Below are 26,201 nucleotides of genomic sequence, written 5' to 3' on the forward strand. Positions count from 1 at the left end.
CCTGACACCAAGTACCCATCTATACTGATTCCATTCACTGGCACCTAGTCTTTGGTCTTCTACACCTTGGCAATTCAAACGGATCTCAGCATACTGGCATATTTCTGAACCTCTTGCTCATTGCCATAAACGACTATCCAGAAACAACTCTGCTAAGGGGGAAAGTTTGTTATTATATGCCGTATGCATGCCCTATAAACCCTATGCTTGCCCTATGTCTCATATTTGCTTGAGTGTTTTATTTACATGTTTACAATTGTTGTTTTTTAAATTAAAAGGAAAGGATTTGAGGAAGTGAGAATAGAAGCACTCCTTCACAAGATTGAAATTCAGTTGAAACACCAGACTACCAATTTTGGCCTTGCATTAGCATCAGTAAGTTGCTCTTTACTTTATCCACACGATGGCGCACTAGCCACACTGCCGTGGTTTGTGGAAGATATTTTGAATGTGCCACAAGAGGGTGTCAGAATCTAGTTAATGCATGGTTTAATGTTAAATCGGTGTGGTGTCAATGTATCAAATATAAACTGTTTGAAGTAATCCTTTTTGAACAGTTTGAAGTATTTCTCATGTTGTTATTAGTAATAAAATTGTTTGAGTGAGCTCTGCTAAATGTTTTCACATTGAAGGACTAAAATGTATTAAAATAATTTTAAGGAGGCTTCTTTCCTCCAATTTACTTTTTAGTGTTAATGTCTGTGAGCTGGTATTCTGGGCCTTGAGTGACTTGCAACTGAAAAACCATATCCATTGGATAAGTGCCTTCATTAGACTGTTTGTGAGCAGAAGGGCTCAGATGTGCGCAATCGAGTGTATACTAATATCCAGATGAATAGATAGTATGATTTCAAAATTAACATTTATCAAAAATTATGGATTGGATCAACACTGTCCCATCATTCAGCTCTATTCCCTTTTTCTTCTCCTCTGGCAGCCTTGCTGAGAAATTAACTGAAAATACCTGGAAAATGTCCCATTCAAATCCATTGGAAACAGCAGCCAAAATCTCTTTTTGTCACCCCTTCTCCCTTTCTGCTAAGTAGTTGTTATTGGATACAAAAGCAAGATTAACACTCAAGTGTTGTATCTAGCTTGTGCATTACAATCTTGGCCAAGGATCGGTCATTTGCCAAGATGAGGGAATTAGGTCCCATTGCAAGATGAAATGTTCTGCTATTTATTTCAGAACAAAAACATTGAGGATTAATAATTTAGGTAGAGTGATAGGCTTCTCATTAGCAGTGAAGATAGACACAAAAAGCTGGAGTAACTCAGCGGGACAGGCTGGAGAGTAGGAATGGGTGGTGTTTTGTGTTGAGACCCTTCTTCAGCATTAGCAGTCATGTCGGAAGATAAGTATGGAAATAAATACAATCCTGAGTTTGAAAATATAAGTTAATCCAATGAAACAATACTCTGAAGAAAGGTCTCAATCCGAAACGTAACCCATTCCTTCTCACCAGAGATGCCCGACTTACTCCAACATTTTGTGTCTATCTTCAAAACAATGCAAGGTGCAATTTTAGATTTGTCACTTTAAAGGTTCCTTTGCATTCTGCTTGGGAGGTGTGATTCATAAATCAAGTTGTCAGAAATTAAATATTTTTTCTTGTAATAACAATCGCTGATTTCTCTTTGTGTGTTTATATCTAGTATGTTGCAACAAACTGGAATCATGATGGGGATCCTGTCGAGGTGTTGCAGATTGGTGAAAAGGTGACTAGGTTCAGGCAATCCCTGAAAGAAAATCCTCAATTCTTGCAGGATAAAGTTAGATACTATTTCAAGGTAAGGGCAATTCAATTAGATGTTTTCTTTGTGTTTGGGGTCTCAGCAGCAGTGACTATCACTATCAACATAGGAAGATGTCTGTGCTGAACCTTGTATCAAATTCGACCATTCCAGTTTGCGCAGGATCCGTATCACTCCATTCCCTGCATATTCAAGTGCCTATCTATAAATCTCTTAAATGTCATATCTTTCTTCCACAACTCTGGCAGCTACTACTCTGAAAAGAAAACTTGTCCTGCACATTTGCTTTCAAGTTAAACACTCACTCTAAAGCTATGCCATCTACTATTCGACATTTCCACCATGAGGAGCGAAAAGGGTCTGACGGTCAACTTTTGCCGATGCATCTCATAATTTTATATCCTTCTATTAGGTTCTTCCTCAGCTTCTGATACTTCCGAACACCAATCAAGCTTGTCTAACTTATCCTAAAAGTTAATATGTTCTAATCCAAGCAACATCCTGTTAAACCTCTCTTGGACCCTGTCCAAGACTTCACATTCTAACTGCAATGAGTGACCAAAATTGTGTACAGTACTCCACATTTGGTCTAACCAAAGTTAGATAAAGCTGCAATATGACGTCAATACCTGACTCAATTTTACTCAATACCCGACTCAATAAAGGCACTCATACCATAAAAGTCTGCCTACTATAGACATGTACAGAGGGGTCTTGGGTTCCATCAATCCGGTCCTGGCATTAACTATTTACTATCCCCTCGCAATTGACCTAAAAAAGTGACACGCTCACACTTGCTCTAATTAAACGCCATCTGGCTTTCCTTTGCCCATATCTGTGATCTATATCCTGTTGTATCCTTCTTCATTGCTCACGATTACACCAATTTTTGTGTCATCTGCGAACTTGCCTAACCCATCCACATTTCCGTCCTAAATAATTTATATATACTGTATCACAAACAGAGGCCCCAGAATTGATCCTTGCAGAACGCCACTGGTTAAAAGCCTCCAGTCAAAATACCAGCTTTGCACTACAACCATCTGTCATCTATGAGTAAGCAGTTCTGAATCCAAACAACCAAATCACCATGGATCCTGTGCGTCTTAATCTTCTGGATCAGTGAACCATGAGGGACCTTGTCAAATGCCTGAATAAAGTCTATGCAGGTAACACCTACTGCTCTAGTCTCATCAATCACCTTTGTCACCTCCTGAAAAATCCTTGTTAAGGTCCCACTTGCCTTGCCTTGATCCATATATCCAAAGCCCTCCCTCCTGCTGCAGCTCTTGAGCCACTTAGTAACCTGCAATATCTTCTATTTCTTAGAACATAAGATCATAAGTGATGGGAGTAGAATTAGGGCATTCAGCCCATCAAGTCTACCCCACCATTCAATCATGGCTGATCCATCTCTCCCTCCTCACCCCATTCTCCTGCCTTCTCCTCATAACCTCTGACACCTGTACTAATCAAAAATATGTAATATTTTATAGATATAATATCTTGAGTCTCATTTGCGGCCACAGAACTGCTCACCTGTGCCCCTTATGGAGTATCCTATCACTATTGCTCACCTTTACTACTGCTCTGCTCTTCAACAGATTCTGAGGTGGTTCTGCAGTTCTGGCTGCTGCTGCTATCTGTCCCTGAGAGGTCATTCCCCCAAGATATCCAAAACGACTTGCTTGAGAGAAAAAGATAAAGCCACAGGAAACTCCTGCACTACCTGCCTGTCTCAAACTCCTGCATTACCTGTCTGCCTCTCCTGATGGTCACATCCATCTGGCCAAACTTTTCATGTGACCACCTTCCTGAAACTACCGTCTACAACCTTTTCTGCCTCCTGTATAGTTTAGAGATACAGCACAGAAACTGGCCCTTCGGCCCACCGAGTCCACACTGACCAGCCATCCCCACACATTAACACTGCCCTACATGCACTAGGAACAGTTTACACTGATACCAAGCCAATTAGCCTACAAACCTGTACGTCTTTGGCGTGTGAGAGGAAACCGAGGATCTCGGAGAAAACCCGCGCAGTCACAAGGAGAAAGTACAAACTCCTACAGACAGCACCTATAGCCGGGAACAAACCCGGGTCTCCGGCGCTTCAAGTGCTGTTGGGCAGCAACTCTACCGCTGCGCCACCTAATGCTCCTCGGTTTGTCCATTTGCTGCTCCAATGAATGTAGGCAGTCTGGGAGGAGCTGCACCTGGACACACTTTCAGCAGAGATAGTCGTCAGGGGCACTTGACTGCTCCCTGATTTCCCAGGATTGGACAGGAGGAGCAAACCACTCCACTGACTGCCATAACAACCTCCGGAATACACATTAAAAAAAATCTATAGGACCTCAGGAAACGTAAACATTGACAATCTTACCTTGCCCGTACCTTGTTTCTACTCGCCCTCTTCACCAAATATTTATTACATCAGCCCTTTCGCCTCAAAGCAGCCCCTCTCAAAGTGGCTGCTCCAAATTGGCAGCTTCACCCTTTTACTTGCTGCTAAGGCTGACTGGCATAAAAAAGTCATGCTACTTTTCAATACTTAAATTGAATTAATTGCCAGTGGATATTAATTAGCTGTTATTTCATGAGATTTTATTATTTAAAATATTTTAATCTTTAAAATTTTTGTTTAAATCTATATTGCTTTTGCATTTTCAAGATAGTGTTTGCTTGCATCTGGAGGGCAATCTGTAGCTGTCTCTGTCCCCATTGATTGGTATTTTCCATTAACAATAACTGGCAAGTTTAGTGATTTTTGTTTATGGCCTACACTTCATATTTGTCCTTATTTATTGAATTGAATTTCATGAAAAAAGTTTACGAAAGATGTCATATAATTTGTCATCTTAGGGTTGTTAAATCCAATGCCATTAAAACTGTAATGTATTTGATAGCATTTAAACCATATGCTTATCTTTAACTGATTTCTTCAAAGGCTCATATCAATCTTATTAGGCTATCTATGCTAACTGATTTTATCAGAATGCTAAATAATTGCATCCCTTTCCTGAATTTCTACTTTATTTATTTATCTCCTGGAGCTGAAGTATTTTGATGCCCTTAAATCCTTTGGTAGCTTTTCTTTCCAAAAAGGTGTTAATGAAATCGAAATGTGATTTTTTTTTTAAAATTATTATTTATCTCCCCCCCCCCCTCCCCATTGCTTTTATTGAAATCCTTAATTGAAAATCATCAACTACTATTCTTTTCAGAATGTCACCCTATATTCTCCTACACTTTTCACTGAAGGCTGTGTATTTTGCAAAGTGACCTCCCTCTAATTTCTTTCTGAAGGAGAGTTTTGTGGTTATTAGAATGCATATTCAAAGGCATGAGTGCAGAAAGTGTACTCAGCTGGGAATGAGTCCAGAACCAGGGGTCACAGTTTAAGAATAGGGAGTAGGCCATTTAGGTCTGAGATGAGGAAAACGTTTTTCAGCCAGAGTTGTGAATCTGGAATTCTCTGCCACAGAAGGCAGTGGAGGCCAATTTACTGGATGTATTCAAGAGAGGTAGGTGTAGCTCTTTGGACGAACAGAATCAAGGGATATGGGGAGAAAGCAGGAACAGGGTACTGATTCTGAATGATCAGCCATGATCATATTGAATGGCGGTGCTGGCGCGAAGGCCTACTCCTGCACCTATGTTCTATGTTTCTATTTGGCCATAATATGGAATGTTTCTTGTGACCCAGGAAAACCCTCATCAGCTGGCCTTGTCAATGAGTCCAGATGAAGGTTATTTGGAAAACCAAGGCAATGCGGAAAAAAGAACACTACAAGAGAAGGTCAACTCCCTCTCCACAGAAGACAAGAAAGAAATCTATGAAAAAGGTGACTTTCTCTGCGGATCGGGAATTATATTTTAAATATTTTGCAATCACTTTTTCCTTTTAATCACAAACATCTGTAATCCCCAGAGCAAGAGGTGGACGTTTTGTGCTGCCTGAGTATAAAGCAGCATGTGTCATCTTTCTCCTTCCTCCTGGGGGGCAGTACCCAGGTTGTAATCACAAGGCACCTGTGAATGTGCACAGTATAACCATGATTAATGGGAGATCAACGGCACTTCATTGTCACATGTGCAACACACAGTTAAATTCTTTTTTTGCATACTGTTCAGTATACCTAAGCACAATCCTCGATTTGCAAAGTGTGCAGAAATTGTCACCTGAGACCGCAAACGAGAGGCACCAAGTTTTGGTGCCATTTTCAAAGTCCAGTCCTTGTGCTTGGTCAATCCAAGCAAGCCCCAGGCTGCTGCAAGGCCTCCAGCCCTCGTCTTTCTTGGATGTCTGGATTGTCAAGCAAACTGATGTACCTCTCCTTGCCCTTCCACCTTTTGTGTCCCGAGGGCGCCACCCTCGGCTGACCTTGAGGGCACGGTAGGCCAGACCCTGTAATTATGCTCCTAAAGCTTACCCCCCCCCTTAGTCTAGTGCAGTCAAACACTGAGTCAAGCACAGGACCACTAAACTTTATTTTTTGAACGAACAACGAATCCCGTATAGAATACCTAAACCACCGCAGGTTCGATCCTTGTCCCTGACTGTTCAAGCCCTTCAGCCTCGTGCAAGCAGACATCTCCAAAAGGTCACGCAGTCCCAAGCGCCCCTCCAGAAGATCAACAATGAACCTCGTGGGGGCTACATTTTATAGGTCATCGAACCCTGTGGGGCAGAACTACACGGGGGTGGCACCCTTAGAAGTCAATCACACATATTGATTACATTAAAGTGTTATTGACAGTTCCCCAACCCAATCACAAAGAGTCCCATTACAATGTTTCCACAGAGGCTTCTGGAAGGAAGTCAATTAATCAAATAATGCAATGTTCTCCCAGGTAATATAAACAATTCTAACACGGCTTCACACTTCACCCAATCATCAAACAGCAGCACAAACACTTTGCAATATTATTAACAGTATTTACAATCCCTTTGCAGCCGGCCAATCATGGTAATGCATCTGCAACTCCTTTGAGTTTCTCTGCAGAGTCCTCATACATTTTAACAATAAAGAGGACATCTGGATCTTTCCCCATCCTGCATATCAATCTAGGGCTCAGAGTGGTGCCATTCACAGCCTTTAATATTCCACAGACAGAGGCCAAGCAAGTCTTGCAGATGCAGAGATCCTCCATTTTATAATGTCTAATTTGGTCAATATGAACATTTTCTGTCCCCCCCTAGTATTATTGATGATGGGCATGGGGCATCCTTGGTGTCTTGTTTTATAACTGGAACATTCTACTAACTCCACTTCTAGTTCCTGGGATTTACAGGCGTGCGAGTTAACTTTACCATTGTTCTAACACCTCTACGTTGGTTAGACTGAATATAACCCCCACAGCAAATTACAGTTTAAAATTTTTTTTATTCTTAATGTTGTGTTTTAATTCAGAAATTAAATTGTCCATGGAGTGATGAGAAGGGCTATTGCAGAAACATTTGGATGTTCAGAATAACAATTCATATGGTGGACTTTGAATTAAAATGTGTTTAATTGTAACTGCATTTCTGTCCACCTCTGGTTGTCTTTCATCCCTTTGTTTATTAGGAATCTATTTATCTATCATTTATGAATTGTTGAAGTTTTTCAAAGACACACAGAGAAAAAAACGTTTCTTTCTTGCATCCTTATTTTCAAATCCTTAAGGGCCTGTCCCGCTTGGCGATTTTTTTCGGCGTCATATCAGTGTCGCCAAAAGATCTTGAACATTTCAAAATCCAGCGGCGACAAAAAAAACATTGCGACATTCGGAAAAACACCGCGCGTCATAGGTCATCACGCTGCGTCACGGCGCATCACGCTGCAACGTTTTGGTGACCTGATACGTCAGTCAATAATGCCAGCGGAGGCTTAAAATATCGCCAAGTGGGACAGGCCCTTTAGTACTAGGTTCACCCACAAGAGGAAATTGCCTCTCCTCATCTATCCAATTAAGGACCATCAGGGTCCCTCATATTTCAATCGTCTACATTTATTCCAGCAGCTGCAAGTTTGATCTGCATCCGTTCCAGATACAGGTGCAGTAAATCTTTGCTGATCTACTCCCTGCACATGAACATCTTTCTTTAAATAGGAGGCCAACACTGTACACAGTACTCCCACAATTGCTTTATCTAACTGACGCATAACCTTCCTACTTTTGCATTCAACTCTCCATATAATAGATGATAACATTTTGTTAGTTTTTCTAATTACCTATAATCTACACACAAGTCTTTTGCAGAAGTTGAACATAAAATAAAAGATGCGGTGGTGATTCTTATTGATAGTATTGATGAAGGTTCTTTCAGAAGCATTGCTTTAGATATTCCAACAAATTGATTTGTAATTATTGCTACAGTTAATGCTTCACCTGTTTTCTCATTTCTTTGAGATGCTTTTAAATGCACTAGTGCTAAAATGGTATCTTAATTAATTACAAAGGTAGACAAAAATGCTGGAGAAACTCAGCGGGTGAGGCAGCATTTATGGAGCGAAGGAATAGGTGACGTTTCGGGTCTGAAGAAGAGTCTCAACCCGAAACGTCACCTATTCCTTTGCTCCATAGATGCTGCCTCACCCGCTGAGTTTCTCCAGCATTTTTGTCTATCTTCGATTTTTCCAGCATCTGCAGTTCTTTCTTAAATAATTAATTACAAAGGTTATTTTTACTTTCTCAGGCCTGGAGCTGATAGCTGCACAGAGCACACCTCAAGATGTGTCCTGTCTGCCAGCACTTAAAATTTCTGATATTCCACAAACATTTCCTTTAACGTCAGTCGAGATGGATTATGTAGGTAAGATTATTGACCTGCATGGGGTTATCATACAAGATTTACTTGTTATTTAAACCTGCAGTTTAGTGCAAAGTTTGACCCTATTGATGCTTTGAAAGGCTAGCAGATGCTACTTGTGTACCTTCTATGCCCTTTGCAATGGTTTAGTTCAAGAGCCTTTAAGAATAGATATGAAATGTTGACTTTGTCAGTGCAGTCCAAATTCTGGAAACAAAGCAATATCTGGGTGATCATTTGTTCAATATTTGCAAATCTCTCGGGATGGGTGAGTTCTTTGGTCCCATCCTATTCAGGTTTCCCAGTGGATTAGGTGGTCCCACATGTGACTTCCTGGCATTGTTTCTGTCTTATTACATTAATATATGATGAGTGTTTGACTGCACTGTGCCTCTACTCTGTGTATAGAAGGATGAGGGCGGGAACCTCATTGAAACTTACCGAATAGTGTAAGGCTTGGATAGAGTGGATGTGGAGAGGATATTTCGACTTGTGGGAGAGACTAGAACCGGAGATCATAGCCTCCGAATAAAAGGACATTCATTTAGGAAGGAGACAAGAAATAATTTCTTTAGTCAGAGGGTGGTGAATCTGCGGAATTCATTGCCACAGAAGGCTGTGAAGGCCAAGTCAGATATTTTTGAGGCAGAGATAGATAGATCTGGATTATGGGGAGAAGACAGGAGAATGGGGTCTGGGGAGAAGACAGGAAAATGGGGTTGATAGATCAGCCATGATTGAATGGCGGAGTAGACTTGATGATTCAAATGGTCTAATTCTGCTATCACTTATGAACTTATTCAATTAAATCCATGTTGTTGATTGTAAAAGAACCCCGAAAAATGTTTTATGGGAGCACTTAAAAAGGCTATGGTGAAAATAAGAGAAATGAACAATCAAATATTGAAGTGCATAAGGCATCTGTTCCAATTGGAAAGAATTAAGTAAAATGTTACAAGAACAACAAATAGTCATTCCAGCAGATTAAGAATTAGTTTAATTTTGAAATAGAGAAGCTAAAAGAAAGATTTAAACATTGTGTGGTTAAGTCTGTGTCAATTTAAATTGGCAGTAAGATATGAGACATGGACAGACATAGTGAGCTGGTTATACATTAAATATACCTTTTGAAACATTGGCTTCATTCTGTTCTACTTTCTTGTAGGTGGAGAGGTGCCTATTCAGTACTGTGGGCAGCCAACCAATGGCATTGTTTACTTCAGGGCTTTCACCAGCCTTAATACTCTACCAGATGAGCTGAAGCCATATGTACCACTATTCTGCAGTGTGATTACAAGGTAAGTTAGTGAAGTTGCAAGGGTGGTAACAATCCGAGGGGCCTGTTCCTGTGCTGTATTGTTTTATGTTCTGTGAGAGTTAATGAAGTGTACTAGATCATAACTTATGAACAATCTGTGTCTATGAGAAGTATTTATATATTTGTTGAATGTCGGATATCTCTGCACCATGGTTAAATATTACAACGTTTTTTTCAATAAATACATTTTGTCACCCTTAAATCTATTTGTCTGTGCCAGTTTCGATTTTTGTGTTGTTAGTGTAATTTGCTCAATCTGTTTGATGGCTTCATTTTTGTTGGACCCCTCTCGAGGATATTGTCAGAAAAGCTGAACTCCACTCAGTGGAATTTGCAGGATTTTGGGCAACATTCTTTTGAAGCATGGGAGGGGTATTAATTGATGTTTTAAAGTGATTTTATTAACTAAGTATGAAAACAAAACAAGTATGTAAATCATACGAGGATTTTTGATTTGCCATACAGTCATACCAAAAAAGCAACAAAACATCCGAACACATAAAAATTTTACGTTAACATCCACCACAGCGGCTTCTCCACATTCCTCACTGTGATGAAAGGCAATAAAGTCTTATCTTCTTTCCTCCTTTTTCTCAGTCGGGGGGGCGATTGAAGCTCCCGCAGTCTGCGATCGAAGCTCCCACGTCGGGGTGATCGAAGATCCCGTGATCGGGCGGTCGAAGCTTGGAGCTCCCGAAGCAGGTCCCTAACCAGGGACTGCAAGCTCCACAATGTTCAGTCCGCAGGCTCCCGCGGTTGGAGCTCCCATGGTCGATCCCCAGCAAAGGGACCGCCAGCTCCGAGATGTTAAATCCGCTGTGTAGACAGAGATACGATAAGGAAAAAGTCGCATCTCTGTCGAGGAAAGAGATAAAAAAGTTTCCCCCCTCCACCCCCCACATAATACAAAACTAAAGATACACTGTAGACAGTTTGAAGTGTGCGCATGTGCGGGGCCTCAGGCCGGCGAGGCCTGCGGAACCAGCGATAATTTCCAGGCGCTTTGAAGATCTGTATTGCAGAAATGAGTTGCTTAAAGCTTAAATGAAGTTTAAGTAAATTAGAATATTTCATTTACCTCACACACAGTAGATGCAGGAGTAGGCCATTCGGCCCCTCGAGCCAGCACCACCATTTAATGTGATCACGGCTGATCATCCACAATCAGTACCCCGTTCCTGCCATCTCCCCATATCCCCTGACTCCGCTATCTTTAAGAGCCCTATCGAGCTATCTCTTGAAAGTATCCAAATAACCTGCCTCCACCACCCTCTGAGGCAGAGAATTCCACAGACTCACAACTCCCTATTCTTAAACTGTGGCCCCTGGTTCAGGACTCCCCCAGCATCGGGAACATGTTTCCTGCCTCTAGCGTGTCCAACCCCTTAATAATCTTGTATGTTTCAATAAGATCCCCCCCCCCCCCCCCCCCTCACTAAAACAACATTTAACTACAGACTAAAAAACAACAAAGAGAGAAAGGGACGTGACGGACTGTTGGCGAGCCAGCCATTGTACGGCGCTGTCCGGGTATTATTTAAATGCATAAAGTATAGGCTGTGGCAACATTGATGACAAATGTTTCATGCTGATCTTTATACGCTGATAATAGACTTAACGACTTACATTTTACTTCATTTTTTTTTTAGAATGGGCTGTGGGAATCTAAATTATAGAGAGCAGGCACAACAGATTGAATTGAAGACTGGAGGATTGTCTGCCTCACCTAAGATTCTCCAAGATAATGAAAATTTGGATATGTATGAACAGGTGCAGTACTTGTTGGATTTAAACTAGAAAAAACAATAAGCAGAATAAACTGCAAGTATTAGGTGGGACTTTTGTTCATAAACATTTTTCTCAAATTTAAAGTAACCAAACAAAACTTAATTTAATTTACAGACGGGTGAGATTTGTGGGCGAGAGCTTTCAATTTGGAAAGTTTTAGTTATATCAAAAATTAATGAACTATGTGCAAATAGAAGCTGCTAAATTAAAAATGGACACTAAAGTGTCAAGATGGCTTCAGCTGCAAGAATCGGAATGTTCGCACCCCAAAAATATTTTGAGAGGGTATAGTTGCAAACTTTAGAGTCATGGTATTATACTGCTCAGAAACAGACTCCTTGGCCCAACTCATTAATGCTAGCCTAGTCTAATTTGCCCGTTTTGGGCCCATATTCCTCTAAAAGGATATTTGAACAGGTTCATGGATAGAAATGGTTTAAAGACTGTAATTGTACCTCTCTCTACCAGTTTCTCTAGCAGTGTGTATAGTGACCGATTTTCATATCGTTTCAAGGATTCTTTCCTTTAATCACTATGATTGAAGACAGTGGATCAGGAGATTGATCGAAACGCACTCACGAGCTTTCCACGAGACATTCAACGGTGTTGAAAGATAAATCTTCCACACACAGTCTCTTGATTAATAGTTTCTTTGTTGTAGTAGTAAAAACAGTAAGATATTCATCCAAACTTCTTCTTGTTTAAGTACATTTTGGTCAAACGCGTGCATGGTCAAAAGCTGTGACCTCGCCCCCATGCTTCTTCAAACTAAACTAACTACTAGGGAGTCTGCGCGAGAATCCCAGCCGCAAACACGCCTCAGACTATGTATAAATCCCACCCACATAATTACAGGCAGATAAAATGTAAAGGTAACTGGTTATAGTTTTAACATACTGAGTTAAGCTAAATGGCTACTACAGTTTGTTCCATATCCCCATCACCTGTGTAAAAAAAATTGCCCCTCAGGTCCCCTTTAAATCTTTCCTCTCTCACCTTCAACCTATGCCCTCTGGTTTTATACTTCTCTACTTGGGGGTGTTGTATTTTCAAGTGTAAGAAGTATGATCATTGATGTTGGATTTGACCACTCGAGTGTCATATCGTTATGTGAAATTGAGGTATTTTTTTACTCAAGCAATAAGATTTGGGTGGGTGTTCTATTAGAGTACAGTAGAAATGAGAGACAAATGCAAAAGTTACAGATGTTCAGTAGGTCAGTCAGTATCTGTGGAAAGAAGAACTTAAAATTTCAGGTCAGTGACTTTTCATAATATTTTAGGTTTGAGAAAACTGAGAGGGATGTGTAGAACAAAGGCAATGTAAATGATAGAATCCAGATCAAAAGACATCAGGCACGTGCCGTTGGTGCTATCTAAGAGAAAGATGATCTGTCTGAGGAAAGGATAAACTGAGAGTTGGGTGAATAAGGATTAAGGAGAGTAAAGGGATGTAAAATACAGCAGCTGCTGGGAATGTGAGATAAAAGAGAATGGTGTGAATACTCAACAAGTCAATTAATATCTTTGCAGATAAAAACTTTGTTATGCCTAAACCTACCTGATCTCCCAGTTGCTAAACACTTTAACTCCCTTTAACTTAATTCCCATACTGACCTTTCTGTCCTGGGCCTCCTCCACTGTCAGAGTGAGGCCCAGTGCAAATTGGAGGAACAGCACCTTGTATTTTCCTTGGGTCAAGCCCCCTCTTCACGACATAGGCATTTAATAGGATTATTTAGGATGCACTGCAAAGGATTTTTAGGATGCAGGAAAATTATCTGACCTCACTGGTTTGCAATTACAATTTTGAACAAAGTTAATCGTGGCATTTCCCATTTGGATAAAATACTTGTACATTAATGCTCACCAATGTGATATTTAAATGTATAGTCAATTGAAGTTTATGATTTTGATTAAGTTATGTAATTGCACTAGAATCTTAATAATTTTAAAATCAAATGGATTCATAGAGGTTCCAAACTACTGCCAACTTTCTTTGAATTCTTAAAAAGGATTAATTTTTGATCACTAATACAGAATAACTAAGAATTTCATTAACTTCAATAACAATAACAATATCTATCTCTAGTCATTAAAGAACCATCATTCTTTGCACCATCGTTCTTTGTGCTTTTCTTCTGCTGTAATGATTATTGAATTTGTGTATCTTGTATAAATTATGCTTACCATTATGTTGAAGCAGTTGTTTCTTGTACATCAGGGAGTGTTGTTTACGTCTCTATGTTTGGATAGAAATCTGCCTGATATGATGCAACTTTGGGCAGACACCTTTAACAGGTGAGTGCCAGTTAATAATATTGTTTCAAAAATAGGTGCAAACTTTTTTATATTTTGCTTATGATTAATTCATTGTGTCCGCCTGGAATTTGTCAATGGAAGTATTGTGATCCTTATGGGATATTCAGTAAAAGCATTGCCATTTGCCAAATCGTACAACTTAAAAGTTAAAACAAAGCTCCCCTTAGCATCAGTTTTTTTTTTAATGTCCTTGCATCTGACCACATTACAAGGATAGTGCTGAAAAATTACTATTGAAAACAAGTACAGTCAGAAAGAAGGTTTGCATATAAGGAATTCTGTTTTTACAGCCGAGATTGATAGATTCTTGATTAGCTATAGCCCTGTCCCATAGTGCGAGTTCATTCCAAGAGCTCTCCCGAGTTTAAAAAAAAATCAAACTCGTGGTAAGCATGGAGAGTGAACGTAGCGGGTATGTCGGAGTTCGGGGACGTCTCTTAGCGGCTCGTAACGCTAACAGCAGGTACTCGGGAAGACTCACTAATGGCAGGTAAGCACGGGAAGACTCATGAAGATTTTTCCAACACGTTGATAAATGTCCACGAGAGCCCCGCGTACCGACGAGTGGCCATTACCGCAAATCTCTGAGTTCGAAATCAGGGCAAACTCGGGAGAGCTCTTGGAATGAACTCGCACTGTGGGACAGGGCTATAAGGGTGCTAAAGGTTACGGGGAGGAGGCAGGCAAATGGGGTTTAGAGGGGATAAATAGATCAGCCATGGTCTGCTCTTATCTCTTATGGTCTATTTTCTCTTCCAAATTTAGTGCTTGATCTACTTAATATTTCCAGACATTCGGGTTTTAATCTCAGTTTTCCAGCTTAGTTTAGTTTAGTTTAGAGATACAGCGCAGAAACAGGGCCTTTGGCAAACCGGGTCCGCACCGACCAGCGATCCCCGCATATTAACACAATCCTACACATACTAGGGACAATTTACATTTGTACCAAGCCAATTTACCTACATACCTGTACAACATTGGAGTGTGGGAGGAAACCGAAGATCTCGGAGAAAACCCACGAGGGTCACAGGGAGAACATACAAACTCCGTACAGACAAGCACCCATAGTGGGGATCGAACCCGGGTCGTTGCAAATGCTGTAAGGCAACGACTCTACCGCTGCACCACCGTGCTGCCCTTAATGTAGGCTACATTTAGTGGTGTTTGTTACTTTGTTTTGCTTATTGAAGCTCTGAACAATTCTGTGAACCAATAACCCTTTCTCGTTTCCATCCCTTTGCAGCCCGCATTTTGACGACGAGGAACATTTCAAAGTATTGGTCATGATGGCCGCACAGGAGCTGTCCAATGGGATTCCAGACACAGGGCATCAATATGCAGCAGTTCGGGCTGGCAAGACACTGACCCCAGCGGGAAATCTACAAGAGATATTTAATGGGTTAAGCCAGGTAAAACTCAGTCACTGTTTTCCCTCATTAACACCCCCATTCCCTCTATAGCTTTTCTGTACATGGGTAATAAAAGGAAAATAAATAATTGACCTTAATTTATTGGGGTTTCCCCCCTCCCCCCCCAATTTTGAATGATATGTACAGGACATTTACAATTCAAAAATGGGATGGATGTTGCTGACAAAGTCAGTTATGGAGCTTTCCCCTCACCCCAGAGAAGATAGTCTGGAGCTACGTCACATTTTACAGTGAGTTTCTCACCGTATTGTGTGAGGGACTTCTTAAAACAATTGACCCAGCGAAGATGAAAGAACGACTATATTTTCCCACACACAGTGCCCTCCATAATGTTTGGGACAAAGACCCATCATTTATTTATTTGCCTCTGTACTCCATAATTTGAGATTTGTAATAGAAAAACTCATATGTGGTTTAAAGTGCAAATTGTGAGATTTTATTAAAGGCCATTTTTATACATTTTGGTTTCACCATGAGGAAATTACAGCTGTGTTTATACATAGTCCCCCCCATTTCAGGGCACCGTAATGTTTGGGACACATGGCTTCACAGGTGTTTGTAAACTGCTCAGGTGTGTCCTTAATGCAGGTTTAAGAGAGCTCTCAGCACCTAGTTTTTCCTCCAGTCTTTCCATCACCCTTGGAAACTTTTATTGCTGTTTATCAACATAAGGACCAACGTTGTGCCAATGAAAGTCAAATGAGCCATTATGAGACTGAGGAACAAGAATAAAACTGTTAGAGACATCAGCCAAACCTTGAGCTTAACAAAATCAACTGTTTGGAACATCATTAAGAAGAAAAAGAGCACTGGTGAGCTTACTAATTGCAGGCCAAGGAAGACCTCCACAGCTGATGACAGAAGAATTCTCTCTATTATAAAGGAAAAAAACCCAAACACTTGTCCGACAGATCAGAAACACTCTTCAGGAGTCAGGTGTGGATTTGTCAATGACCATTGTCCGCAGAAGGCTTCATGAACAGAAATATAGAGGCTACACTGCAAGATGCAAGCCACTGGTTATCCGCAAAAATAGGATGGCCGGGTTACAGCTTGCCAAGAAGTACTTAAAAGAGCAAACACAGTTCTGGAAAAAAGGTCTTGTGGACAGATGAGATGAAGATTAACTTGTAACAGAGTGATGGCAAGAGCAAAGTTTGAAGGAGAGAAGGAACTGCTCAAGATTGAAAGCATACCACCTCATCTGTGAAACACGGTGGTGGGGGTGTTATGGCCTGGGCATGTATGGCTGCTGAAGGTACTGGCTCACTTATCTTCATTGATGATACAACTGCTGATGGTAGTAGCATAATGAAGTCTGTGTCCCAAACATTATGGTGCCCTGAAATGGGGGGAGGGGGGGGGGGGGGGGAACTATGTAAAAACACTGCTGTAAATATATTGTGGAGAACAGAAGAAAATAAATAAATGATATGTCTTTGTTCCAAACATTATGGAGGTCACTGTTGGGCCTGGTGACATGGAGATACTATTCATGCAAACCATGTCTTCAAGTGGCAGGAGCCAAGAAATTGGGAAGTGTTTGAGAAAGGAACCGTGATGGGTGTCTGCAATAAGTGGAAGTAGTACATGTTTAACATTCAAGTGAGCGTAGCTTGAGGCACTCAGCCAGAATACTGTCAAGGCCCATATTCTTTATTGTCCAATGTGCTCTGCAGTTTTATGTTGCTATTCCTTTTATAAGGTAATATTTTTTTCGTTGGTATCAAGATTATGGTATCAAACGGTGAACAGATTAGTGAGTTTATTTTGGCAGCGATTGACACCAATGAAATTTTGATTGCTATTACAATGTACATTTTTCTGCTACTAATGGCCACAGTTACACTTATCTATTTGGTAGTGAGATTTTGGCCTTGGGAAATTGAGCCATTATGAATCAAAGGGTAAAGGTACTGGGAAGACAATATCTCTCTTTTAAGTGCGCTAGCATTTGAAATGATTTGGTTTGAGATTTTCTGATTAGCTGTTACTGCCTAGTATTCTCTGCTGTCTTTTCAATTGAGCCAGCTAGATTCAGGAGAGAAGTTTGAGTAACTGAGAGCAAACAATTAAGAGCTTTGTACTTTCCACCTTTGAAGGGGTTCATTGAATAAAGTAATGCAATACTCAAAAATATTAAAGCACCTTTTTCAATTCATTATTTGAATGGAAAGTATTTAGATTACACAAAATATTTTCACTTTTAAATATAAAAAAAGAATTAAGTGATAAATGTCATGTTCCAAAAAAGAAGTATTAGTTGTTCATCATTTTCAACAAAAGGGGTGTGTGTGTTTAATCTTTGCTTCCTGAAGTCAATCCCTGAAAAGATGGTAGAAGCAGGAACCCGCATCATAATGGTCGTGTGTATTGAATGATCTTAATCTAAATAGGCATGAACCGAGTATTGAGAGATTGATTTTGTTTTGGTTACTCTTTTTCCGCTCATGTGGCCACATTAGGTCAGGTTGCAGCATCCTATGTTGTAAATTTTCCATGATTTCTAACAACTTTAGCCAACTACCCCTCCCATTCCGATTCCGACCATTCTGTACTGGGCCTCCTCCATGGCCAGAGTGAGTCCCACTGTAAATTGGAGGAGTAGCACCTCATATTTCGCTTGGGTAGTTTACACCCCAGCGGTATGAACATTGACTTCTGTAATTTCAGGTAGTCCTTGCTTACTCCCTCTTTCACCTCCCCTTCCCAACTCTCCCACAGCCCACTGTCTCCGCCTCTTCCGTTCTTCTTCCCACCCCCACATCAGTCTGAAGAAGGATCTCAACCCGAAACGTCACCTATACCTTTGCTCCATAGATGCTGTCTCACCCGCTGAGTTTCTCCAACATTTTTATCTACCCTAGACAATGGTAAGACGTTTTGTAGGTGCTTGTGTATAAAATATTTTTCCTCCAAAGGTGCACCACATGAAGAGAATTGCTGAGATGCCTGAACTTTTGACTGTTCTCCGCAAACTGCCACGTATTAAGATGCACTTAATGAGCAGTGAGAATATGAGGTGAGCTTTTAATATTCAGAAGCACATAGTAGCCAGACAAAATAAAATGCACACATCTTCAAAGTTTCAAGCTCTGATTTTTTTTAAAGTGTGTTTCTGATATGACAGATGTAGATTAGGAATTAACTTTGCAGAACTTCAGCTTTGAACGTTAAGCAGAGACATTTATTGCACCATTTCTAAGTTGTGTAAATATCTTCAAAAAGTAGCTTTACTATTTTATTTTGCAAGAACATCCTTTGACCTTGAATCCTGCTGGAATTGTCTTTTTTTCAATTTCCTATGCCTGCCACTTATGATTCTGGCACTGGTCCACTTTCAATTTATTTGTGTGTTCGTACAATGCAAATTGTACCATTTATAGTACTAAGTTTCCTGTGATAGTCTTAAACAAGATCAAGGTTTTTTTTACATGCGTATAAAAAAACCTATGTACCTGTGTATAAAAGCTATGTGCTTGTTATGTTGTGCTTCAATTTTTAAAAAATGAAGATGGTCCATTATTCTCATGTAAAAATTAAGTTTCTACCTTGTTATAGGATCTCTATTATTTGTGGGATGGACTAAATTATGTCACATGTCGCGAGAAAATTTAGTTTGTTACCGTCCACTTAGTTAATATCATCATTTTGTCAAATCGCAAAGACCACAACTTTGTATGGATAGCAATGAATTGATTATTGCAGATAATTCATTGATCTATGTTATCTTGATAGATGTGCAGTGAATGCCACTCCACAAGAAATTCCTGAAGTGTCAAAGGAAGTTGAGAAGTTCTTAAGAAACATTCCTGGATTAGGAAAGAAAAAGAAAGAAAGGAAACTCATCCGTTCTAATATTATTGAGGTACTACTTTCAAAATATTTAAAATTCAGTGGGTGGAAACTGCAGTTAACAGCAGCATCAGCTTATATTATGCTTTTCCTGCCTCTAGTGGGAGCAATTGCCAAATTTGCACTTTACTTTTGAATTGTTCACTTCTGTCCACTTGCTGTTTGCTTATCTATTTGGAATGTGTTTCTGCACATTTTTTTCACCCTATACGTGACAACCGTAGATATGTTTGTATTTATATATTTGGACATGGCTGAGTGAATGGGCAAGATCTCAGCAAACTGAATTTAATGTGGAGAGATGCAAGGTTTCACACATCAGTGGAATGTAAAGGCAGACTTTTATATAAATGGAAAAACATAGCAGATGAACAAAGTATGAACTGTGTTTTTGTCCATGAAACACAAGGTTAGACAAGTACAAAAAATGATCAGGGAAACAAATGCCACATCAGCCTTCATTACTGGAGAGTTAAAATCTATATGGACACCACTATGCCGAGTGCTGGTGAGGTCGCACCTGCAATACTGTGTACAAATTTGGTCGTTTGTTTCAGAGAGGATATTTAGGCATTGGCAGCACTCCATAAATTCCCTAGGATGGCAGGGTTGATCTATTACAAGTGGAAATATCTTGTGAAGTTTAGAAGAATGCAAGATGACATTGAAATGTAAATTTCTTAGGAGCACGACTGGGTAGATGACTAAATCATAATCATCATAATCATAATAGTAATTTATTAGTCAAGTATGTTTTGCAACATTCGAGGAATTTGATTTTCAATACAGTCATACCAATAAAGAACAATAAGACACCTAAATAAATGTTTAACATGAACATCCACCACAGCGACTACCCCACATTCCTCACTGATGGAAGGCAAATAAAGTTCAATGTAATTTATTAGTCTTGTTGGTCCCGCAACATGCGTCGAGGAATTGGGCCATCATCAATACATCATTCATAATGTATTGAATAAAGAAACAATAAGAACTTAGTCTTCTTCTCCAGCCCCCCCAATAAATCGGAAATACCCCTTCTGTTAGTGCCACAAGGCGAAGGCCCTCTGCATAATTTTCTCCAACCCCCTCGACTTCTTTTCCTCCCCCTTCCCTCTCTCCTTCCTCCCTCTCCCTTCCTCCCTCTTCTCTCCTCCCTCTCTTTGTTTCCTCTTTCCCTTTCCTCTGACCCCTTCCTTCCCCTTTCTTTCCTCTTCCCCCTCCGCTCGTCCCTCTCCTCTCCTCTTCTCCTTCCTCCCCTTCCTTCTCCTTTCCTTTCTCTTTCTCCCCTTCTCTCTCCCCCCCTCCTCTTCCTTCTTCTCCTCTTCCCCCCCCTCTCCTGCTTTTTCCTCCTTCCTCTTCCCTTCTCTTTTCTCCCCCCTCTTCTCTCTCTCTCTCTGCTCTCCTTCTCTCTGCTCTCTCTTTTCCTTTTCTCTCTCCTCTCTTTCTCTCCCTTCTTCTCCCTCTTCTCTTCTCTCCCCTCCTTCTTCCCTGGCCCCTTTTCCTCCCCTCTCCCTTTCCTCTCCTCTTCCTCTTCCTCTCCTCCTTTTCTCTCTCTCTCCTCTCCTTTCTCCTCTCTCTCTGTCTCTTCTCTTCTCCTCCCCTTCTCTTCCTCCTTCCTCCTTCTCTTTCCCTCCTCTCTTTCTCTTCTCTCTCGCCTCTCTCTCTTCTCCCTTCTCTCCCTTCCTCTCTCCCCTCTTTTCTCTTTCTCCTCTCCCTCTCCTCTTTCCTCCTCCTTCTTTTTTGTCTCTCCCTCCTCTCCCTCCTCTTTGTTCTCTTCTCTCTCTTCCTCTCTCTCCTCTCTCTTCCCTCCCTCTCTCTCTTCTCCTCTCCTCCCTCTTTTCTCTTCCTTCTTCTCTCCTCTTCCTCTCCTTTTTTCTCTTCTCTCCCTCTCCCTCTCTTTCTCTCCTCTTCTCTGCCTCTCCCTCCCCTTCTCCTCCTCCCTTCCTCCTCTTTCCCTCTCCCTGCTTCTCTTCTCCTCCTCTCTTTCTCTCTCCTTTCCCTCTCTTCTTCTCTCTTCTCTCCTCTCCCCTCTCCTCTCTCCTCTCCTTTCTCTCTCTCTTCTCTCTCTCCTCTCTCCTTCCCTCTCTCTTTTCCTCTCTGCTCCTTCTTTCCTCCTCTCTCTCCCCTTTTCTCCCTTCCCTCCCTCTTCTTTCCTCTCCCTCTCTCTCTCTCTTCTCCTCTCCTCCCTCCTCTCCTTCCGGTCCTTCTCTCCTCTCCCCTTCTTCTCTTCTTCCATCTTCTCTCCTCTCCTCTCTTGTGCTCTTCTCTCTCCTCTTCTCCCTCTCCTCTCCCTCCCTCTCTCCTCTCCTTCTCTCTCCTCCCCTCTCTCTTCTCCTCTCCTCTCTTCTCTCTCTTCTCCTCTCTCTCTCTTCTCTCCCCTCCCCTCTCTCTCCCCTCTCCTCTCCCCCCCTCTCTCTCTTTCTTCCCTCCCTTCTCCTCCTCTCCTCCTCTCTCTTTCTCTTCCCCTCCTCTCCTCCTCTCTCCTTCTTCCCTCTTCCCTTTTCTCCTCTCCTCTCCTTCTTGTCTCTCTCCCTCTCCTCCTCTCCCTCCTTCTTCTCTCTCCCTTCTTTTCTCCCCTCTCCCTCTCCTCTCTCTCCTCTCTCCCCTCCCTTCTCTTTTTCCCCTCTCCTCTCCTCTCTCTTTCTTCCTCTTCTGCCCCCTCCTCTCCCTCCCCTCCTCCCCTCTCCTTTCTCTCCTCTTCCTCTCCCCCTCTTCCTCTCCCTCCCCCTCTCCCCCCCTTCCCCCCTCTTCCTCCCCCTCCCCTCCTCCCCTCTCCCTTCCCCCTCCTTCTCCCCCTTCTCTCCTTCCCCCTTCTCTCTCCTTTCCTCTCTCTCTCTCTCTCTCTCTCTCTTTCTATCTATCTATCTGTTTCTCTCTCTTCTCTCTTTCTCTCCTCTCTCTCCCCTTCTCTTTTCCCTCTTTTTCTTCCCTCCTCCCCCCTCTCCTTCTTTTTTTTTTCTCCTCCCCCTCTTCCCTCCCCCCTTCCTCTCCCTCTTTTTTCTCCTCCCCTTTTTCCCTCCTTCTCTCTCCCCCCTCCTCTCTCCTCTTGCTCCTCTCTTTCCTTTCCTCCTCTCTTTCTCCGCTCCCTTCCTCTCTCTCCCCCTCTCTTTTTCTCCCTCCTCCTTCTCTCTCTTTCTTCCCCTTCCTCTCCTCTCTTCTCACTCTCTCTCGCCTTCTCTTCTCTCTTTTTCCTCCCTCTTTCCTCTCCTCTCTTCTTCTCCCCCTCTGGCCTCTTCTCTTCTGTCCTTCTTCCCTCTTCCTTTCTTCCTCTTCCCCTCTCCTCCTCCCCCTCCTTCCCTCTTCCTCCCCCTCCTCTCTCCTCTCCTCTCCTCTCCTCTCCCTCTGCCTTCCCTTCCCCTCTTCTCCCCCTCTTCTTCCCTCTCTCGTCCCTCCCCCTCTCTCTCCTCCTCTCTCCTCTCCTTCTCCTCCTTCTCTCCTTCTCCTTCTCCCCCCTTTCTTCCCCTTTCTCCCCCTCTTCCCTCCTCTCCTCCCCTCTTCTCTTCCCCCTTCTCCCTCTTCCTCTCTCTCCTCTTCGCTGCCTCTTTCTTCCTCCTTCTCCTTCTTCTTTCTCCCTCCTTCTCCCTCCTTCTTCCCCCCCCTCTCTCCTTCCCTCTCTCCCTCTTTCCTTCTTCTACCAATGTGAAAAAACCTTTTCCTCTCTTTCTTCCTCTCCTCTTTTTTGTCCACTCAAATCATGCTTCCTTCTTCCTTCTTTTTTTTCTCTTTTTGTACCAATAAGAAGCTTAAATGAACTAGTTTACTTTGGACTTTGCTTTTTCAATCCATTGTTGAAAACATGAGGTATAAGAGAGCTCTCAGAACCTAGTCTTTTCTCCAGCCCTTCCATCACATTTGGAAACTTTTATAGCTGTTGATCAACATGAGGACCAAAGTTGTGCCAATGAAAATCAAATAAGCCATGATAAACATTTTATGATACATCTGAAACTAGACTGCTTTTTATTCCATTGTAAAACACTATTCTCTCCTTAGTGCCCACATTAAGCGTGTGAAACGGACATTCGAATGACAGCAACTGTTTGATTTTGTTTCAATGTAAAAGATTACAACTAATTTTGACCAATTTTCTTCCAGAAACCACTCAATCCCGAAGAAGTTGGGGGTGATGTGCCTGGAGGTTCGAGAGTTTCAAGGAAGCTTGTGTTTGTAAGACTGATATTTTTGAATTGATGAACTTTCTGAAAATACTAAACTTAAAATGTTAAGATATAAAATACTACTTTTTGGGGTCGAAGGTCGTCCTAAAATTTGAATATTAATGCAAGGCCTATTATATTGGCAGAAATTGCTAAATGTTTGGAGATGTCCCTGTCATGGGCTATGTGGAGGCTGTCCATACATCCGTCTCCCATTGTTAAAAGATGTACAGGTGTCCACCTGGACAGACATACCACTGGCAATAATGTCTGTTACTCCAGGATCGTCTTTTCAGCCATCTCGAGGCCCACTGAAAGGACCCACCAGGGGTGCAATCGTACTCGACTCTGAGAGATTCCCTATGATGACAAGATCCCTGCAAACTTTTACCACAAATAATTTAGTTTTGTTTATCGTCACGTATACAGAGGTACAGTGAAAAGCTTTTGGTGCCATCCATCGCAAAGTAGCTATGGACCTCTGCTGATGATGTTACGATTGATCACACTTTATAACCCCCAGCGGTTATTAATGTTCACCAATGATGACCTGCGTATTTGGTATTTGTCCGCTTGTGCTAGGTTTTGACTTTGAGAACTTTATATTTTAAAATCCTCTTTCAATAGGAGTGTAACAAAAGAAATGTATGCATATGAAATACAGCAGTATTTTTGTTTTGGGTATTTAATTTTCTTACAAAGAATGTGTGTAAGGAGCTGTACAATATCTATTTAGTGATTCAGCTAATGGTTAAATTAAAATGTGGATATTCTGTAGTCACTCAACACATCGGGGAGCATTTGTGGAATGAAGAACAGAGTCTGAGAGCTTTTGTCAAAATAAATATTTGAATCCCTCTTACATACAAAGGCAATTTAGTTCTACATATTTACACAATGCTTAGTGGAAAGTTTAAATCTCTCTTTGGCTGCTCCTTTTAGGAACCTAGCTTCAAAGCTTGTCAAATGAAGACACACTTCCAGCTTCCATTCCCTGTGAATTACGTTAGTGAATGTATACGCACAGTTTCCTACACAAATCCTGACTTTGCCAGGTAAGTTGCATTAGTATAAATTTACAAACATTAATTTCTTAATGAACTTTGAATAAAGTAAAAAATTTAAACAAAATTACACGGGAGAGGAAGAAAATTAGTTTTTAATGTTGGGATTTTGATCTGAAATCTGAAATAACACCTTAAACTTCACTACAGGGTACTACACCAGTCTTGACTATATTTGGAGAAGGAAATGAAAATACTATCGACTACAGTGGTCTTTTAAGTAAATTCATCCATTTAGAAAATTAGATTGACAAAATTGAGCTCCTGCTATATTTGTTAAATAAATTGTGTCTTCCGGGAAGGGAACAAAATTTACATTAGCACGTATTGATTTTGTAGGTAAATTATAACATTGGAGAAGAGGGTGAAATTAAAATTACTTCCTTTATGGTTTTATAGATAAATTCACCATAATGTTAAAAGGAATGTCCCATTTCAATTCTGGTCTCTGCTGAATTGGTTAATATCAGTCATGCCCGAAAGAAGCTAAAATTAGCTGGGATTGGGAAGGTGAATCAAATCAAGCAGATTGTTATCCAACACATGGATAAGAATCTTTGTATGAGGTATTGCAGAGTCCATATCATAGAAATAAAAGGTAAATAAAACGTTTTGTTGGTTTATAAATAAGATGCAGTAGGTGGTGTGGAATTATGATATAGATTTATTAATGTAGTTGCCTGGAACCACTTCTGAGATTTCAGAACCTATATAAATGGAGTTAAGGAAGTTTATCTGAAGATTAGGCAGCAAAGTGGCACAATCAGTGGAGCTACTGGCTCAACGCCGGAGACCCGTGGAGTTTGTACATTCTCCCTGTGACTGCATGGGTTTCCTCCCAGTGCTCCCGTTTCCTCATATATCCCAAAGACCACAGGTGTGTAGGTTGATTGGCCACAGTAAATCGCCCCTAATGTGTAGGGAATGGATGTAGTGGTGGGATAACATAGACCTAGTGTGAAGGGGTGATCGATGGTCAGCGGGAACTCAGAGGGCCAAGGGCCTGTTTCCATGCTCTATTAATCAATCTGCTCTTTTTACCCAGCTTATTATCTCAATTACTTTTTAATCCATAAATGCTGTTAAATTGATTGTTCTGGCCATATGGCGCTGACAACTTAGCATTCTAAATCATATCAATGGGTGGGTGTCATGGGGAAAGGAAATACATTAAATTAAGTGGTTTGTAACGTTTTTGCATAGTCTGATCATGGATATTTATGTGAGTTTTATCAGCAAAGTAACTTCATTTTCCCTGTGTAATGTTACTCATAAAACAATCATATTGTTACAAATGCATTTGCCATCAATTGCACTTTATTTGTAGACTCTCTGTTCTTGCACGGCTGATTACTTCTAAATTCCTCCACCGTGAAATCCGGGAGAAAGGTGGCGCGTATGGAGGTGGTGCCAACTTAAGCAACAGCGGTCTATTTTCATTCTATTCTTACAGGTACCCGTGACATGTTTTAAATGGTTTTAATTGTGCAGAGATGAACACAGATTCAAGTATGAGTTGCCCCTTTTGCTTGATTTTTATCAGCTGTTATGATGCAATAATATTTCAACTGGGGCTACAGATCTGGTGCTAAAAGTTCCAATTATGCTGGGAAATGGCTTTTAACTGGAACGTACCTAGATGCAAGAGCAAGACGGCACCAGATCTTTGTGACTCTTTATCGGTCCACCATTTTACGTCTCCATTACGTGT

The 26,201-nt window shown here is 41.2% G+C and overlaps 1 protein-coding gene across 1 annotated transcript in view; it reads left to right on the forward strand.

Moving 5' to 3' along the window:
• The window catches only part of pitrm1 (pitrilysin metallopeptidase 1), a 67,749-nt gene that overhangs the window by 31,432 nt on the left and 10,116 nt on the right, over window positions 1–26,201 (forward strand). Inside the window, exons 12-24 of the mRNA XM_055665331.1 lie at window positions 279–375; window positions 1,657–1,791; window positions 5,465–5,603; window positions 8,441–8,557; window positions 9,720–9,852; window positions 11,522–11,642; window positions 13,884–13,960; window positions 15,225–15,390; window positions 18,333–18,433; window positions 19,150–19,279; window positions 23,365–23,436; window positions 24,369–24,481; window positions 25,818–25,943. Of these exons, the coding sequence (XP_055521306.1) occupies window positions 279–375; window positions 1,657–1,791; window positions 5,465–5,603; window positions 8,441–8,557; window positions 9,720–9,852; window positions 11,522–11,642; window positions 13,884–13,960; window positions 15,225–15,390; window positions 18,333–18,433; window positions 19,150–19,279; window positions 23,365–23,436; window positions 24,369–24,481; window positions 25,818–25,943 (1,527 nt within the window). The remainder of the gene's footprint in view (window positions 1–278; window positions 376–1,656; window positions 1,792–5,464; window positions 5,604–8,440; window positions 8,558–9,719; window positions 9,853–11,521; window positions 11,643–13,883; window positions 13,961–15,224; window positions 15,391–18,332; window positions 18,434–19,149; window positions 19,280–23,364; window positions 23,437–24,368; window positions 24,482–25,817; window positions 25,944–26,201) is intronic.

This window comes from Leucoraja erinacea, chromosome 2, assembly GCF_028641065.1.
Source record: "Leucoraja erinacea ecotype New England chromosome 2, Leri_hhj_1, whole genome shotgun sequence".
NCBI classification, from domain to species: domain Eukaryota; kingdom Metazoa; phylum Chordata; class Chondrichthyes; order Rajiformes; family Rajidae; genus Leucoraja; species Leucoraja erinaceus.